At 50.6% G+C, this 19,182-nt stretch overlaps 4 protein-coding genes across 4 annotated transcripts; 2 read left to right on the top strand and 2 right to left on the bottom strand.

Annotated features, from left to right (window-relative positions):
* T310_5835 (CCAAT-binding transcription factor subunit HAPB) lies at window positions 1-1,101 on the bottom strand (the record flags this gene model as incomplete). The annotated part of the gene is made up of 1 exon (XM_013471293.1): window positions 1-1,101. The coding sequence occupies one exon, from the start codon at window positions 1,099-1,101 to the stop codon at window positions 1-3; it is 1,101 nt and encodes a 366-aa protein (XP_013326747.1).
* A 9,587-nt stretch (window positions 1,102-10,688) lies between these two features.
* T310_5836 (Kinesin family protein) lies at window positions 10,689-15,653 on the top strand (the record flags this gene model as incomplete). Its single annotated transcript, XM_013471294.1, has 2 exons — window positions 10,689-10,752; window positions 10,834-15,653. The coding sequence occupies 2 exons, from the start codon at window positions 10,689-10,691 to the stop codon at window positions 15,651-15,653; spliced, it is 4,884 nt and encodes a 1,627-aa protein (XP_013326748.1).
* Window positions 15,654-16,628: 975 nt separating this feature from the next.
* On the top strand, window positions 16,629-17,565 carry T310_5837 (uncharacterized protein; the record flags this gene model as incomplete). Its single annotated transcript, XM_013471295.1, has 4 exons — window positions 16,629-16,649; window positions 16,745-17,090; window positions 17,160-17,269; window positions 17,347-17,565. The coding sequence occupies 4 exons, from the start codon at window positions 16,629-16,631 to the stop codon at window positions 17,563-17,565; spliced, it is 696 nt and encodes a 231-aa protein (XP_013326749.1).
* A 457-nt stretch (window positions 17,566-18,022) lies between these two features.
* T310_5838 (uncharacterized protein) lies at window positions 18,023-18,937 on the bottom strand (the record flags this gene model as incomplete). Its single annotated transcript, XM_013471296.1, has 4 exons — window positions 18,023-18,228; window positions 18,293-18,360; window positions 18,617-18,811; window positions 18,876-18,937. 4 exons carry the CDS (start codon window positions 18,935-18,937, stop codon window positions 18,023-18,025), a joined length of 531 nt encoding a protein of 176 aa, XP_013326750.1.
* Window positions 18,938-19,182: the final 245 nt, after the last annotated feature.

The raw sequence follows: 19,182 nt of genomic DNA on the forward strand, positions 1-19,182 counted from the left end.
TCAACCGTCTTCATCCGAAGGCTCGTGGGATTCGACGCCTTCGCTCTCTTCAGCGCTCGCGCTCGTCTTAGTCTTCTTTGCAGGGTTGTCGTTGCCATCGTCAGCCTCAGATTTTCGTTTCTGTGCCGACGAGTTGTTCTCACCGGCTGGTTTGGCCGCATTTTCGCTAGCATTTTCTTGTGCGGCCTGCTGGGCCTTTTGTTTCTCCATCTGCGCCACCTCTTCCGCGGTTAAGAACCGACCGCCCGGGCCCCGAGGCCGCCTCATGGCATGGTTATGGCGGGATTCATGCAGGTACGGTTTCCGACCCTTGGACGTCAGCCTCAACTGTTCCTCCAACTTCTGTCGAGCAACCCGTCGTTTCAGGATCCGGTGGAACTGTTTGGCGTTGACATAGAGCGGTGACTCCTCCGCAGGTCCTGCCACCCCTTCTGGCGAAGTTTGCGTTTGCTGGACCTGGGGTTGCGGTGGTGGTGGCATGGACTGCGGTACTCCCGGGCGACCAACGTGGTTCATGACTGGCTGCGCGTTAGGAACATGTGGGCTACCCACATGTTGGCTCATGCGACGAGGTTGCTGCATCTGGGCGTTCTGCGACATCTGCACCTGCGACGGAATTGAGGGCATCTGGCCGGAAACCTGGGTAGGAGATCGGGGGTTCCGCTCGTTTTTCACTTGCACGCCAGTCATTCGCGGAGAGCCGCGAGGCCCTTGAGCCATTTGTCCAGCCATAGAATCCTGGTGCATGGGGTAGAATTGCCCTGAGGCCGCCGCAGTGGCCATGGCAGCTGCCTGGGTCGGAGAGATGGCATACGCCTGGGGCATCGTGGCGGTGACTCCGTACGGCTGCGGAAAGTTCATCGATTGATGGACCGTGCCAGGAGCATTCTGAGCCTGTTGATAATGACCCTGTGGCGGTAAAATGGGAGATGCCTGGTGGTTGGGATGCGGTTGCTGCATGTGCGTCTGGGGATTTGTCGGAGAGGTCATGGAGCCCACGGCCTGCCCTGCGTTCGCCTGGGCATTCTGATACGGACCGGTCATATGGGACTGAGTGTGATGTTGCCCGTGAGGCTGTTGATATTGAGGAGGATATTCCATCTTGCAGCGAGTGTAGTTATGGTGACGGCGCTTGGACGCCTTCCGTCACAGCGCGGTTTGCACCCACGGTATGGTAGAACGTCGATGGTGCAAACCGAGCCAAACAGCCCAATCACTGGGTAAGGAGGAAAGATCGCGCGTCAAGCCGCGACGAAGGATAAGTCGAGAATTTCAAGTCGACCGTTTATCCTTGAGGACGCCGCTCTTCTTCGCAAGGACACTGGGTGAAAGGTTGCGCGAGAAGGAAACGGGATTCAAAGCGGTAGGTATCTAAGCGACTTGATTCGACACCCTAGATGCGAATGCCTGCAGCCCCGAAGTTCGCGTCAGCACTTACTGCAGCGCCGAACGGTCACTGGACCTCGGTGTGGGACGAACGAGCGCGAAAGACGACGAGTAGCTGAGTGGAATGACGGAGCACGTACCTTTTTGCTTTCTTCTTCACCAATACAATGTTACTCGGAAATAAATCAAAGTCTAGCAATCAAAGACTCGGTTTGTTGAACTCGCCGGAAACAAATCTCTTTCACGGCGACCCTGGGGGTCTTTTGTGCAATCCTTTCGCAATGCGCCGGGGTGTAGACGTGGTCGGGCTCTGATGCAGCGGGCCAGGGTTGGACGACCGGAGACACCGTAAGGTGATGCGTTGTCAGAGTGTAAAAAAACAATATCGAGGACCTGATCGTGGCGCAGGGACCTGTCTATCGCCAGCGCAAGGCGAAATTCAGAATCAGAAGCAATTACGGAATCTATTCCGACCAGCGCTAGAGGGCTACTATCTGTCCCTTCGCCTCTTTCCCCCTCGTCGACCCTGGTTAATATGGCCTCAATCCTGTCCTTCCAAAGGACAGAGGTGAGAAATGAGGCGGTGTCAGCGGCTCAGGCTTGTAGCCTGACCAAGTCTCTCGATCGGATGCCTTAGGTACCAAAGAGGCTGGAGGAGGGGCCGCGCGGAGAATGGACAGTTGATGTCAGATACGCTTTAGTAGGCTTCGCGACACGAGTACTGTTCAGCAGTCAGTATACCTCCGCCAACAATGGACCTCGATGCGCCTCTGGGAGCCGACGACTGGTGGGGAAGGAGACGAGAGACAATGGTGGGGGGGGGAAGCATTGTGTCGGGCCAAATTTGGGGATGTATGCGTTGGCAAATGCGGGAGCTTCATGCAGCCCAAAGACATACCTTGTCGATCCGGTCAGCGCTCGTTAGGCGACAAAGGTGTTGTCCTTTTAAAACGCGGCGCGCGCGCAGAAAGATCCCAGGTCGATTGCTCTAATGCAATGAAAAGTCGGGGGGATTAAGACGCGACAACAGCGCAAGACAGAGCAAAGCCGAAAAGGAGGCCGATATAGATGTGATGATGACCAAGTGGCGGACGCGCCGGTGTCGCGCGGGTCGCAAAACAGGGCGCTTGGCTCCGATGCAAGCTTGGCGGTGGACGAGGACGTAGAGATGCGCCGCGCAGTCACGGGACAGAGGGTTCTTCAAACAAAGGGAGCACCTTCTCTGATGCTGCGCGCACGCGACGTTAGTATGGGTTATTCCCAATCAGTGGATGCGATGGCGTCCCAGCGAGGGTTGGGGGGGGAGTTGGTGTGGCAAGCGGCGTGAGAGGGGAACTCGAGTCGCGTCACTGCAAACCAGCAAAACAACACCCAGTCTGGTTTGGGGCGCGGGCCTCGCAGCGGCTTAGTAATCACTCCCGCCGGGCCACAGGAGCAGCAGCGCGAACACGAGAACAAACAGTGCAAAGCACAAAACAGGACAGGGCCGATGATTTGGCCAGTGCTAGCTGCCTAATCGCCGCTAGCAGCTCGATGAGAGAGGGACAGGAGAGAGGGCGACAGGCCACGGCCAACCGGGTCCGCGCACTGCAGGCCGTACTGTTTTTCCACTTAGGCGCTGATGTCAGGACCCGGACGATCCGTGAAGAACCGCGGCCTCGTCACGCAGTACGGGTCCCGAAACAGGCCAAGAGTGCAGACCGCGATTGGGCCGGAGCACCGGCCAGGAAACAATTTGTGGGGGTTTGCCTGTCCCTCTGGTCGAGGACCACAAAGGATAGAGGCGCGAGAGCCGCACAAGAGCAATGGGGAGAGATGCGATGCGATGCAATGCCTAAGTCGCGCCTCCTGTGGCCGGTGCGCGCAAGGAGAGGGACCACGACCAGAGGAAAACAATAATAATAATTTTTTTATTATTATGATCCTCCAGTCGTGGTGGTTGGGGGAGTAAAAAAGAGGAAATTCAAGGGGTTTTGGATGCGTGGATTGGCAGGATCAAAAGGAAATTCACACGTACCTGCGACGATGATTTGCCAGACACGGGCGTCACGGCGTCTGAGAAAAGGCGAAGTATTTTGTTTGCGACTGCCGTCTATCAATCACCGTACCGCTGATGGCGCGGGGAGCGATGATTGGATTGGAGGGGTGTGGTGGATAGGACGAGCGATAGATTGAGAAGACAGAAAATGATGATAGGATGATGCTGGAGGAGCAGCAGAAAAATGGACTGGACGCTGGGGGATTGGGTGCTTCGCCGGGGGGGCGACGAGGCGGCCAAGTCGGATCTTGAGTGGAAGGCAGAGCAAGGGATTTGTCGGATTGGAGTGCTCGAGTCGCACGACGACCAACGAGAGAGAGCAGAGGGAAGGAAGCCGCTGCGAGGGAAAGGGCGGGCGATGGGGCATTTGTATTGGGCGCGCCGGAGGGGGGGCTGACTGGCCGGCGAGCCTGTTAGCCTGCCAGCGCTTAGCCTCTTGCGAGCATGCCCCAGCCCTGACTGACCACCCTAACGCGGTGGATATTCGATCTGTCCGGTGCACTGATGCCCATGTGTAGCATCGCGATTGTCGATGACGATCTTAGCAGCTGCCCGCACAGTGCACGCCCGCTAATCCAGCGCTACCTCAGCCTCCTCGATCATCAAGCACGCTGAATAATTTGGCGCATGGAGCTACAGTACCAGTGAATACGCTACAGAGACAGGCCGATCCGGAAGTGTACGGGAGATGCCGGCATAAACGCGCAGGAAAGAAAGAGGGGGGAAATTAGCGAAAAAAAAAAGAAAGAAAAATAGAAAAGGGGAAAAAAAAAAGAAAGAAAAACAGGCAAAAAAGGAAGGTGTCGATGACATGGGTGTAGGCTGTAGCTCTTACGGGCCGAGGGGTCGCTTCTTCCTTTCCAACCCGATCAGCCCGGCACACCCTCGTCAACACTGTGCAACTTCACGGCGTATCGCCCTGCATCCTGTTCCCAACCGGGGGGCCTGCGCATAGTGCAAAGTCTGCAATGAGAGAAATGTGGGCGGTGGTGATCTTACTACTGCCCAGAATACTCTGTACTGTGTAGTTCATCAAGGCCCGCCAAGTCTCGAAATTACTGAGCAATCGACCTGTGAGCGGGCGTCTGCCCCAAGGCCCTACGACCGGGGAACCTGGTTGTTTCCCTGTCATAATCGGCTTACCTGATCCTCGACAGCGTCTCTCCACAAATCACAGACTGCCCAAACAGCCCCTGTTTTCAGCCTGGTGATGCTGCTGAACGAGTTGACGCGTGAGATCAGATTCAGGTGGCTCGCTCGTGATCTCTGTCTATTACCGTCACAATACAAGGCGGTAATCTAACGCGCCGCTGGGGCCGAGTTCGTTCGAACAGGTCCGTGCAGATCTCGTGATCGATCCTCGGTTGAATTTCTGCTTCGGGAGATCTGCTCCATGCTACGTTCTCAGCTGCGAGTTGCCCACTGCTACTACGTCAGACGGATGGTACTTAGTCAAAGGCCTGATGAGCTTGGAACAGCTGCCAGATGAGTTGGTTGTATCTGCTGTAAGGAGTACCTCAGGTAATAGTTGTTATTAATGGCAGTCAAGAAATAAGCGACTATAATCAAGCGTGGTTTCCTTCATGGCCCCTACTCTGTAGTTGCTCCTCCCTCCTTCGGGAGGTAATAAAAATTGACCCGGCCCTCTCTATCGATCGGGCGATCGCTTGATCCGACTGTTGCATTCTTCGGACGCTCCGAGCAGACATTCTCTCCATGGCAAATCATCCCGCTCAGACCCGGACGAAAGGAGAAGGGAAAATGCGACAATAGGAATAATAACTACACTGTCGAGTCCAGCTCAGACTGTCATCAAAGAACACCCGTCATTACTGGTGTGAATGGATATCATATCGTATATACAGTACCTAATTTTATCACTGCTCGTTTATGCAGCTGATGAGATCCCCACGATATAAGGAATTGTTGCTATTTGCTTGCTTCCTTAACTGTATCACCGACAGGCTCCCAAGTTGCAGATTGCTCCACCTTACCGCCTCGATTTCGGACTTCCATTTTTATCTCATCTTGACCGCTGGATGCTAGATCTCTCTACTGTTCGGTGACTTCGGTCGGTGTACGAACCCGTAGGACCGCGAAGTACATGTACCGTGCATACATGCGCCACTGCACGTTGCTTGCACTGACCACTTAACTCTTTTTCCCCTTTTCTGTTTGTTTTCGAGAAAATTCGTGCAATAACCAGGCATCTGAGCGCCATTTAAATTGCTCCTCGATCCTGCAATCCCAATAACTATTGGGCTAGACAACGACAGCGGCAGAGTTATCGGAAAAAGCTGGAAAGCTCGTTCCACGGTCCCACCACCATACCCGCGATGACCTCAAAGCCCGCCAGCTGACGTCAGGTGTCACACTTGGGTTGTACAGCATGCTGCGGGATGAGGGGACTCGACACCGCTCCTTCTTGCTCACGAAGCCTCAAATTCTATAGTCAACTACAAATAGTGTAGAAGTGCGAAATACCTAGGCAGTGTTTTGTGACGAGGGAAGTCGCGTACAGAATACTGTATGCCATCAGTACAGACTTAGACGGCTACTCCGCTCCAAGAACGATAGGAGATTGACACAGGTCTGTGATTCCCTAGTTTCGAAAAGAATCAAGGCATGGATCACCTGATATCGGACTGCGTCAAGAGCAAAACCGGTTGTGAGTTTACCCACGTGCACTGCAGCATGACCAGCCACACAGCGGAGTCTCACAAGCCACTCTGGCTCTGGTCACTCTTTTAAGTTACTCCGTACAGTAGGCACATGTCAGGAGTTACTTCCCAAGATACACCTAGGACAGAGTATAGTCGCGTTATCCTCTTCGAACTTGTTTCTTTCATCATTGCTAGTGTCAATCAGGTGTATCTCTCCAATTTTTTCTGTTTCTTGCTCGAGTTCCTAAGATTGGTCATGCTATACGTGTTCCCGGATCGTCAGACACTCCTCTGAGGCAATGGGGAGAAATTATCTATATCCACATGGTTCCCTTCCCATATTAACATTCCGGATCGAGTACGCCGTTTTTATAGTGGAGAAACATTTGAATTTGCATTTGCAGACATAATGTTTTGTCATTCACGAGTTGAATCCCGTTTGCCTTATCTAACTTCGGAGTCATGTCCCGGAATGAATGGGATGGTCTGCCAGCATCAACAAGCAACGTGGTTTGTCCTGATCATCTTCAAGTCGTTTCCTTTTCGAGCAAGACAAATTGGCAGCCCTGGAGCATTCTTGGTTCACTCTTAGTCCGGATCCTCCGTTCAATGAAGCTCCGCGAAATACCCGCTTTCAGCACAGGCTGGGCGCGTCCCCACGGACACAACTTTGAAGAGCTAGCAATCAGGAGATACAGGAACCAGATCATAGACCCAGTGAAGCCATCAGTTGGCTATATTCCCCATGTCTACTCACATTGCACCAGGTTCATATCACGAGTCACACCCGAAGTGGCTCCAAACGGTTCGTGTTTTATCACAGCGGCCTCTACCGACAAGACCAGTTCGAACAAGTCATGGATAAAGGCATGGATTTCAGTCACATTGATAATAGGCCCCCACTGATCAAGCATCTATCCAACCACTGAGGTGAGCAAACCCACGAAGCGACAGGCAGCTGCACGCCACCGGAGAATATATACTGGGGAATAGACCTCACGGCGCTTCGGGGGGGCTACAGACCTTAGTAGCATGAACCAGTTTAGGCGCCATACCCGGGATTATTCTGATGCATCCGCGCCAGGATGCTCGAGCGTCGTCATGGGGCAAAGGCCTCCATCAGCAGCGGGGATCAGACAGATGGGGGGAGAAGTCGTATTTCTCCAGTATTGACTCCTCATAGGCGCCAGGTGAAACGGCACGTTCCATCAAAGCTCTCAAAAATGAGACTTGACATACTTCCCCGTCTGACAGCTGTCCAAATTGGTCGTTTTGCACCCGTGACGCCTATCTCTGGCTGCCCAATCAGCTCTGGAGTCGGGTTAACGCGGCTGATATACCACAATAGACACGGGTCCAGGCTCTCAGCTCGTTCACCTAGCTATTTGCGATACCAGACTATTGCAATTCCCAGAAATGAGGACACGACCGGACATGAAACTTGCTAGCATAGAGGCCTCCACCAGATGCGCGAAGCATGTTGGGAGACTCGTTGGGACCATCTTCCGTACCCAATCGGAACCCAAGATCCTTCTTTTCGACGGTGATAGGACAGACTGTCCAGCTGTCGAGCCGGGAACATCATGATCCAGTAAGCCTGCAGGTCGCCTATCTTCTAGGCAGCTAACAGAGGAGTAATCGCCTGCAAAGAACGGCCTCGCCATGTCTGACCTGATGAGGCTTACAGTCTAGGCTATCAGGCTGCATCTTTAGGGCCGTCCATCTGCTCTTTCACCTGGGTAACTTCCGCAAGGTGACGTTTTGGGACCCGCAAGGCTATTATTACTCCGATACTCTGTTTTCACTTGCTGCAGTGACCAGCACTGTTGATGAATAGCCTGTCAGGGGAGCTGAGACGGCAGGACACGCGAGAGAAGGGGATTATGATTTCTTTCGCTGGCCAGGAAGTGATTTCCGGCTGTTCAGGTACAGGTTATTGAGAGGATTCTAGAATTACTGGAATCTCTTTTCAGAGTAGACGAGGGTTCAGTCGGTTCTTCTCCGCCTGATACTTACGCCAGGTGTTTCGAGGAGCTGGCCTCCAGGTGCGATTTTACTCAGTCAAGCCTGAATATGGATTTTTTTTTCACAGCTTGCCTTCTTAAAAAATCAACATACGCCAACTCGAGAAGCAACAGTCCCGTCAGAGACTAGCAATCACACCGAACCTGTCTGGTCTAACCTAGTTCTATTCGAGAACTTACATCAAAGTATTTACGATATAGTAGGAGAGTTCATCATCATGCAGGTTGGGTCAGGAAACCATAGCGGAGAACAAAATTCACGCGGTGCTTGGGAAAAGTCGTAATATTTCGTGTAGAAGAGACAGCGCGCGTGGGGGGTCAAGAATGGTTTATATATATAGCTAACCCACTCGCAATGACAACTCATTAATTATACATGCTGTGGGGCAAGGAAGTAGCTGCATATCCAAAGATGCATAGCGGTAAACTATGCGTTAGGCTCGCTATACTTGTATAGTACGGAGTATACTATACATATACAACAAGACCATGTATGTATGTAACCCGATCAAGTTCAACAATCTACTAAATAGTAATTACCCAGCCTGTCCAGGTAATGACCTAACACTAGTCAGTGGTGTAAAAAAAAAAGGATGAAGAAACAGCTACATGTCCAAATATGACAGGCTGGTTTTTTTGTTTCATCTCCATTGTGTGTGGGAATGAGATGAGATATGTAACCGCTGTCGACCACGTCAGAGATCTAGGTATCTACCTAATCTACCTAAGTGGCAATGGAGACGGTGGGTGAGTGGGGTTACTGGTGATTGGATGCGGGAGGGGCGAGGGCTGCCCTTTTTTTTTCTTCGAGAATACTGTAGGTATTATCGTCAGCATCATCAACTTGGGTAGGTCTGTTGTATTTGTGTCTTATTGAGTAGTGTTTATGGCCACTTGGCCGGTTCTTATAACTTATGGATGTTCTTTATTGTTGTTGTTGAAATGTCTGTTTCTTTGTATGTATTATTTATTTTTTTTTTGCCGTGCTGGTGGTCTAGGTACTTAAATCACCTAATCAAGACAAGCCCTGCAAGTGCAACACCATGCCTATCTATACCTTGTAAGATTAATGCTTCTTGAAAAAAAAAGGGCAGCCAGGCTAGTAGATGTTAGTTCAGTTAGCATTGCAGGTAAAAAAAAAAGACAGGAAGAAAAAAAAAGAAAAGGGGGAAATGCGAGGCCTTGACAAAGAAAGTCTCGACGTGAAGAGGTTTGAACCTTTGACCTTATCTTTCTTATTTGTATACATACATTACTGTATATACCCAGCAAATGATATGCAAAGAGCGCTCTCCTGAGATATATAAGCCCAGACAGAGTCTGGAGTGTTTCGGTTTTTTTTTTGGTAGTGGTGGAATTTAGAAGAATCGAGTTGCTCACGTGATATCTACATACAAAGGCTAATAATATCTTCCATGGTTATGGTGCGCGGTTTCGGTTTTTAATTTTGGGGAGTGGGATAGAAGATGATTTTATTATGCAGTTTTGAATCTGTTGGGCAAATGCATCGGCGTTGTTGAGTTGGTAGTTTTCGTTGTGTTTGACCATGCTATGGGTAGTTAGTTATATATATTTACACCGGAGGTAGGTAGTTGGGAGTGGCTAATGATTCATCGATGATCTTGGCTCAAATGTCTTCAAGCAAAATCGACACTGGAATTACAAAGGTTGAATTAAATAATTCCAATAGTTGCATATTTTGTGACTGGATCCTTTGCATTTGTTGTTTGTATTGTATCTGCACGAGCTTAGTTCAAATCGAACAGTAAGGAAACACAAGGGTAAAAGTCCTATCCCATCACGAATCCGCAAACTTGGCTTTAATCATGTGTGCAGAAATCTTTGATCTGCAGAATTACACCTTAAAATAACTGCTGGGTCTTTGTATGTGCCTTGGTTTATGCTGCCGTATATGCTGCCTCTTCTGTAGTGACATCTGACCCAGAGTTGTAGCACTGATCATCTCAACAATGACCACAATAACCAGCTCCATATGTAAGGTATAAAGAACTCCCCAAAGAATTTTATAAATGCAATGCATATCCCGTGGGGCTGGTTGTTCGAAGACATCGGAATAGCTTAGCTAATGATATGCCGCTGAATCCCGCCCGACCCTTCCATGTGGCCTGTGTGGCTCCCCGTGCCGTTCCAGCGACTCGATCCATCAACAGACCCATCATTGCACCCTTACGCGTTTACACGTCTTATCGCAACGGCAGTTCCATGGACTGGGATTTAGGAACGGTATTTTCATGCTGATCTCAGGGCCTCCCAGATTTGGATACAGACGCGCCCCACATCGTGCATCCGATATATGACGCTTTTGTTGACCCTCGACCCCGAGCCCTGCCCATTGAATCACAGAGGAGCATCAGAGGCGACAGCTCATCCCGCCTAGAAGAGGGTGCACGGGGACACAATTCCATCGCCGCGCACCTGCTGGCGACGCTTGTCGCGGCGTTCGCGACTCGTCTTGCCGTATTGGCATACTTGCGCGACACCCGGCCTCCGGGAGGGACGCGGAGCCTCGCGAACGATTTGTCTGAAGAGTCCTGAGTGTATGGAAGACGGGTCACCATGGCTCCAGGCGGCGGAGGAAATATCAAGGTGGTGGTGAGGGTGCGGCCCTTCAACAGCAGAGGTTGGTCCTGTCGACACAAACTCCAAATTCATTCGACGTCCCTATATTCTGCCGCCTGCTAACTTTCGCTGCCACCCCCAGAAATCGACCGAGGCGCAAAATGTATCGTTCAGATGCAAGGAAACCAGACCATCATCACCCCACCACCCGGCGCCGAGGAAAAACTCCGTAAGAGTGGCATGAAGAGTGCTCTGGAGGGACCGAAAACGTTCGCATTTGACAGATCGTACTGGTCGTTTGACAGAAATGCCCCTAATTATGCCGGCCAAGAGGATCTTTTCAGAGACCTGGGAATACCACTACTGGACAATGCCTTTCAGGGTTATAACAACTGTATTTTTGCTTATGGCCAGACCGGTTCTGGCAAGTCTTATTCGATGATGGGTTACGGCAAGGAACACGGTGTGATCCCGAATATTTGCCAGGAGATGTTCAGGCGCATTGAGGAATTGCAGCAAGATAAGAATTTAACTTGTACGGTCGAAGTCTCATATCTTGAAATTTACAATGAACGCGTGCGGGATCTGCTCAACCCGACCACAAAGGGAAACCTCAAAGTGCGAGAGCACCCTTCCACTGGTCCATATGTCGAAGATCTTGCCAAGCTCGTGGTGCGCTCGTTCCAGGAAATCCAAAATCTTATGGACGAAGGTAACAAAGCCAGAACTGTCGCCGCCACCAACATGAATGAGACATCCAGTCGATCTCATGCCGTCTTCACCTTGACCTTGACACAGAAACGGCACGATGCGGAAACGTCCATGGATACGGAGAAAGTGTCGAGAATCAGTCTGGTCGATCTGGCAGGCTCGGAGAGAGCAACGTCTACCGGTGCTACTGGCGCTCGGCTGAAGGAGGGTGCCGAAATCAACCGTTCTCTGTCTACCTTGGGTCGTGTCATCGCTGCGCTTGCAGATATGTCTTCTGGCAAGAAGAATAAGAATGCCCTGGTTCCCTATCGTGACTCAGTCCTTACGTGGCTGCTTAAGGACTCGTTAGGAGGTAACTCCATGACGGCGATGATTGCGGCCATTTCGCCCGCCGACATCAACTTCGAAGAGACTCTCAGTACTCTGCGATATGCCGATTCTGCGAAGCGAATTAAGAACCACGCAGTGGTCAATGAAGACCCGAATGCCCGTATGATCAGAGAACTTAAAGAGGAGCTGGCTCAACTGAGAAGCAAACTTGGGGCTGCGGAAGCAGGTGGATCTGGATCTGGGGTTCCAGCGGAGGAAAATTACCCTCCTGACACCCCTCTTGAGAAGCAGATTGTGACCATTCAGCAACCAGACGGCACCGTGAAGAAGGTCAGCAAGGCGGAGATTGTCGAGCAACTGAATCAGAGTGAGAAACTTTATAGAGACCTCAATCAGACCTGGGAAGAGAAACTGGCCAAGACAGAAGAAATACACAGGGAACGTGAGGCCGCTCTTGAAGAACTGGGTATCAGCATCGAGAAGGGTTTCGTGGGTTTGAGCACGCCGAAGAAGATGCCACACTTGGTCAATCTCAGCGACGATCCCCTCCTGGCGGAATGTCTCGTCTACAATATCAAACCTGGGAAGACCAGGGTGGGAAACGTGGATCCAGAGAACGCTTCAGAGATCCGACTGAACGGTTCCAAGATCCTCCACCATCACTGCACGTTCGAGAATGTGGACAACGTCGTGACAATCGTGCCCAACGAAGGTGCCGCGGTTATGGTGAATGGATTGCGGATCGACAAGCCGACTCGTCTCCGAAGTGGCTACCGCATCATTCTGGGAGATTTCCATATTTTCCGCTTCAACCATCCCGAAGAAGCCCGTGCAGAACGGGTGGAACAGTCTCTGCTACGTCATTCCGTCACTACCAGCCAGTTAGGCTCACCTGCACCTAACAAGACTCATGATCGGACGATGAGCAAGGCTGGATCGGAGGCTGATGGAGATTCAAACAGGGCTGATTCTCCCATGCCCTATTCGCGCGGTCGGGACTCGGACTGGTTCTACGCTCGCAGAGAAGCGGCAAGTGCGATCCTGGGGACTGATGTGAAAATATCGCATCTCACGGATGACGAGTTGGACGCGCTGTTCGACGATGTGCAGAGGGCGAGAGCGGTTCGACGAGGCCTGGTTGAGAATGAGGAGGACTCTGACTCGCTCAGCTCATTTCCCGTCCGCGACAAGTATATGTCAAACGGCACCATCGACAACTTCTCTCTCGATACCGCGATCACCATGCCAGGCACCCCTCGTCAAGGTGACGATGAAGCGGCCAATGGTGATTCGACACTGCAAGCGACGCGCGACGATATGCAGCGGCAGTTAGACCAGCAGAAGGCGGAGTATCAAGAGAAGCTGAAAAGCGCCGAAGCTTCGTCTCAGGACGTGGAAGAATTGCGCCAGGAGAAAACTCGCATGGAGGAGGCTCTCAAGACGGCCAAGGCGGAGTTTGAGGAACAGCTCAGGAAACAGAAAGAGGAGTTTGAAAGCCACATCAAGGAAATGGGGCAGCCTGTCCCCAAAATCTATGAGAATGGCTTCGCCAGGCTCGAGCCACGAGAAATCGAAATCGCGAAATCGGTGTTCAGCCACTGGTCGCAGCGAAACTATGTGCGCATGGCCGAGTCCATTCTCCAGCACGCTTCTCTGTTGAAGGAGGCGCAGGTCATGAGTCAGATCATGGACAAGAATGTTGTATTCCAGTTTGCAATCATTGACAATGGCCACAACATGGCTTCGTCATATGATTTGGTTCTCAATGGCATCTCGGGCGAAGACGACGCTGCATTGGACGAGGCGAAGAAGCCATGTGTCGGGGTCCGTGTGATTGATTACAAGCATTGCGTGATTCACCTCTGGTCGATTGAGAAACTGCGGCGTCGGGTTCAAGCGATGCGTCAGATGCATCAATATATCGACCGCCCGGACTACATCCAGCACTTCAAATTAGAGAACCCGTTTTCTGAGACATGTCCGGCGCAGTATTCCCTCATAGGTGACGCAGATATTCCTCTCACTGCCGTATTCGAAACCCGTGTTCAGGACTTTTCGGTCGAGGTGATCTCGCCTTACACTCAGAGTGTGATTGGGATCATCCGGCTGTCTCTGGAACCATCTTCTGCGCAGGCGCCTTCTTCCACATTGAAATTCAACGTGGTGATGCGGGACATGGCTGGTTTCGCAGAACGCGAAGGTACGGATGTCCATGCGCAGCTTTTCGTCCCGGGTATCTCTGAAGAAGGTGGCGCTACGACGACCCAGATGATCAAGGGGTTTGACGAGAACCCGGTTCGATTTGAGAGTGTGCACAGCATGAGTCTGCCTCTGTCCAGCCCTCGGACTGCCACATTAAAGGTGTGTATTTACGCTCGTGTCACGACCATGCACCTGGATAAGCTCCTCAGCTGGGACGACATGCGTGACTCTTCGGAGGCTCCTAGCAAGAAACGGAAGACTCCCCGGCTTGCTGAAACTGAATTCTATTCCGAGGAACGACATGATGTGTTTGCGAGAATCCAAATTCTTGAGCTCGCGGAGTCGGGTGATTATCTTCCCGTCGAGGTCGTGCAGAGCAGCAGCTTGGACGCTGGTACGTATCAGCTGCATCAGGGTCTGCAACGGCGGGTTGTGATTCATCTTACGCACAGCTCCACGGAGAGTTTTCCGTGGGACGACATTACGAATCTCCGCATCGGATCAGTCCGCCTGCTCGACCCATGGGGCAAGATCCCGGACCAGGACTTTCAGACGCCGGACGTCCCATTGAGATTGATCCAAGAACCAGCGATCAAAGATAACGCCGACGGAACGTCCAATGTGACTATCATTGGCCAATGGGATTCGAGTCTGCACGGTTCGCTGTTGCTTGATCGCACCACAGCCGATAAATATCGCGTACAGGTATCGCTGCGCTGGGACCTCATCTCTTCGCGGGTGCAGGACCCGATCACTTTCGAAGTCGATCAGACTTTGCAGATTCTCGGACGGTCATATGTCCGCCCGCAATCGTTGTTCAAGCAGTTCTGGAACACCACGCGAGTGGTGCACTCGACGGTGGGCATGTTTTCGGTGGCCATCCGTCCGGTCTCTGCCAAACGGGCAGCGGATCTCTGGCGGATGAACACGCAAAACGATTATGTGAAGGGTGAGGAACTTCTGGGTAACTGGGCTCCGCGGAAAGTGTCCCTCGTTCGTGATTTTATTGCGACTCGTAAACGGCGGCAACGTGCGGCGGAGCTGGACGCGGCCAGGGGGGCTCTTAGTGCGGATAGCTTGGTGGTGTCGCCGGCCAGGAGTGGTCGATCGACGCCGATGCGCAACCAAGAGCTGTCGGAACGGCAAATCAAGCTCCTACAGAAGTATCTTGGTCTGTGGTCGACGAGAAAGGATCCTACGGAGGCGATCCTGGTGAAGAGCAACACAGAGCAACCGGCGAACGGTGCGGCGTCAGCGAAGCCGGCAAAGGAGTCTGCTTCGGATGATGCCAGCGAGGCCTCGGATCACAGCCCGCCGAAGCCGCGGTATCTTGCGACGGTACAGACTATATCGAAGAACCCTTCGGTGTTGAAGTCAGGCTATCTCTTGACGCCTGATGACACGAACAGCCATTGGATTCGACGGTTCGTCGAGCTTCGGCGGCCGTACCTCCACCTGTATTCTGTTCCGGACGGGGACGAGATCAACGCGATCAACCTGCGGCACGCACGCGTGGACCATGAGCCGGACTTTGCGCGTCTTCTGGATGGATCTGGCGCGGGGGCGGACACGCGCGGACGGCCAAATATCTTTGCGATTTACTGTCCACAGAACACGTTCCTCTTTGCAGCGCGGACGGAGGCGCAGAAGGTGGAATGGATCTTGAAGATCGACGAGAGTTATTTCAGTAGCAATGGCAGGGATGCGCGCGATCGATAGAGCCTTCTGCCTGCCTTCTGTCTGCCTTTTTTTTCATGATACCCTTGATTTTTGTTGATGCTGTGACGGCTGTCCTGTTTGTCTGATGTCTTCGAATTTAGATGTTGCCTTGCCTGGAACTTGACTAACCCAACCGTATTTTTTTTCTTCCTTTCCTTTTTCTTTTCCTTTCCTTTTCCTTTTCTTTCTGTCTTTCATCCTTTTTTGAGATACCCCTGATAAAACATACAGCGTGTAAACGCTCCGCCAAGCCGATGTTTTGTATTTACCTCTGTATATAACCTGTGAAATAGATGCCGGCTGTAATATTAACTAACTATAACTATCTGCGATGTTGTGAGGCAGTGGCCATTATTAGGAATCTATCTAGATCGGGGCATGATGTCTTCATCGTCACTGATGGGGCGGGCAATCATGTTCAATTTTGCATCATTGATACATGCCTTCACTACTGATCTCTTAATCTTCACTACGAAGGCTGTTGCTGGATTCACTTGTTATCACCTCGTCACTGTCACTCCGATGCTCGAGATGTGTACTTGCCTAATTTGGAAAGAGGCAGTTACTGCCCAGTACTCCGTAACTTCCCTCTATATTACTGCTGTCTTCACTGTCGGCTGACCATATGGCACTCCTTTCCTTTACTCCTTCTACCCGCACATGTCCTTTGCACTTTCCCTTTTCATCTCAATGTAGACAATCAATAGCCGTGATAAAACAAGACTGTTGACTTCATAGACTCCTGGACATTTTCACCATCCCAACGCAAGAAGCGAAAGCGCCAAAATTTGCTATAACATCAATTAAAGATTTTTAAAGATAACTCGATTTTCCTTTTCTTCACTTTTTTTTTTAGAAAAAAAGATGGAATCCGCTTGGTTGGGTCAGCGAGCAACCTGAAGATTTCGGACGTGGAGACCATCTTTGGTCTGAGAAGAGACCACCGCAAGAAGATCTGAAAACTTGATTGTGTCAATGAAGTGCCAGAAAGCCTTTGTAAGTGTACTTATCTATTCTGTTCTTTTATTAGTCCCCCTCCTCCTTCTTTTCCTTCTTTTCCCCTTTCTTGATTCTAATAAAATTTAGACCAGAGGCTTGACACGATCTCGGCGGCCCTGGGGAACGACCCCAGTAATGAGGCAACATGCAGAATGAGACTGGATGCTATACTGGTCGAGTGTGGGGCCCAGGAGCTGGTCCGAGTTAAGAGTGAAAAGCAGAAGGATGAATGGCTTGACCCAAAGCCTATCTCCTTAACTGCTGAGACAAACCTCCAGCTCAAAGTTACCTACAAAAAGGAGGAGAGAATGCTGAATGGTCAGTCCGATTACACCATTTGGTACGATGACCAGACAATGGGCACCAACCTCGTGATAATTGAGGCCAAGAGGCAGCTAGCACATATGCTAGCCATTCCGCAGTGCCTGGCCTATATGGGTGTGTTATTTCGTCCTATAATCCTTTTCTTTCCTTTTGCAATCTAAGATTTCTAATTATATATTATAGCCATGGTACATTCTATCCGGAAAACTGAAGGACTTGAGAACAGCATCGTATTTGGATGCTGTTCTGACAGTTTTCACTTTGTCTTTCTGCGGATAGACAACGAGGGAAAGGTAAGGCTCCAGTTTTAGATTTTGCTTTTGATTCCCCTCCTCTTTTTAAATTGTATTATTGCTAACTTTTAATTTAGTACCCACAGTCCCGGTCGATTGGATGGGCAGGAATTCCTCGCGATCGCTCCAAGATATGGACGCACTTGTGCCATATCCTCGCAGCGGCGTCAGCGTCATCACCAAGATGTTCGCTGAAAACGGTTCGGAGGATGATTGACAAATCGGCACAGGGGCGGGCCTACTACCGACTCCAGTATGGGAGTCAGGAAGATGAGGAGATGATCGACGGCCCCTAGGGATGAAGCCGAGATGGCATCCCGTGTGTGTATGTGTATAGGGGTGAAGCCGCTGAGGCACCCCATGTGTGAGTGCTTGTGTGGTTGTAGGGATGAAGTCAGAAGGCGTCCAGTATGTTTGGCATGGTCGGCCAGAACGTAGTGCTCTTTGCCTGTTTTCCAGCACGTTTGTATGAAGTTATCCTGTATTGCTGGATAGACTCTAGCTTTAGTACATTGCTGTATACCTTACGGGCACAATAACCTTGATTCGACTGGAGGTGTTACAGAATCATGAACTCAGTTTCTGATGCGGCTCGTAATACCCCTCCAACGAATACAACACCCACACTCCATCGTACACATAGTGTACCCCTATCTCTGGATAAGTCCTCCATTTTTTTTCAAATGGCCAGCAAGTCCTCACCAGGACTTTGAGCAACACTTATAAAACAAGGATGACTAATTATAGCAACAATCAAGTTTGCATTGTTATAACAGCTTTTTCTCCGTCACCATACTCAGCATTTGATCCAGCCGCATATATATATTTTCTTACCAAAGCATCCCCTCCCTTGCCGTGTCTCATTCTAGAAGGGTCCCATATTCCATTCCTTAATCTAATTAATAGAGTATGCGGCAGGTAAAGATATTTGATTAACCGGAGGCGTTGCAAGTTCAAGTCTAGACAGATTTAAATAGAACGGCTGTAATAAACTAGATAAATAAATGTTACTTTGACGCACACATTCCTCACCTAATAGTACCTCCAAGAGGTGCGCCTCGTGACGAATCTGGATTTCTGGTGATTCCAACCTATACGCAGTATAAGTTCCTGTACCTGCGGAATTACTCTTAATGATCATTGATGCAAAAAAAAATCTACATGAGAAAACTAGGAATTTTAGAGGTTGGGCAAAAGTTAACCTCTAATATAATATCTTTGGCTTAAAGGCTGCTCTGCTGTTGCTATAATAATCTCTGAGGAGGGAGATAAGGAGGAAGGTTGACGCGCCAATCCGGAAAAGAAATGAATTTCGGATCTCCGTATAACTATAACCCACCTACCTACCTGGGTAGGCAGTAATAATAATATCCCCTTCCCGATGCAGTACTGATAGTCGGGGGGAGTTCTTGGCCCAACACGGGAACCCACCAATCAGGGTCGGGGATTGGCATCAGCCGCGCGGAAACAAGAAACCGAACTGGAGACGCAAACGCAAGCGGAGTTAAAAACGGACTCGCGCCTATCGGGATTCGGCATCGTCTAGTATAGGTAATCTTACTCCGTAATGAATCGGTATCCATGGATACCGTTTGGTAGAACTTACATAGGAGGTGAATTGATTGCTGTCGGGACGAGAGAAAAAAAAGAAATAAAATGAACACGCATTGTTAATAATTTTTATTGATCAGAAGAGGTCTAGTGATACCTTTGAGCTGGCTAATAATAATAGAATAATTTTATTTAAATGATAGTCGACAGACTAGGAGGAACTTGTGCTACCTAACCCACCCCCGTGGCCCGCTCTCCCGACCGACAGACGAACGACCCGCAGCACCAGTGATTATTGGGGCCGCTCCCACTGCCTTACGTACGCTGTCAGACGCAGTCTGTCTTCTGGACAGCGATTGAAG

This window comes from Rasamsonia emersonii, assembly GCF_000968595.1.
Source record: "Rasamsonia emersonii CBS 393.64 chromosome Unknown ctg1118621760331, whole genome shotgun sequence".
Lineage (NCBI taxonomy): Eukaryota > Fungi > Ascomycota > Eurotiomycetes > Eurotiales > Trichocomaceae > Rasamsonia > Rasamsonia emersonii.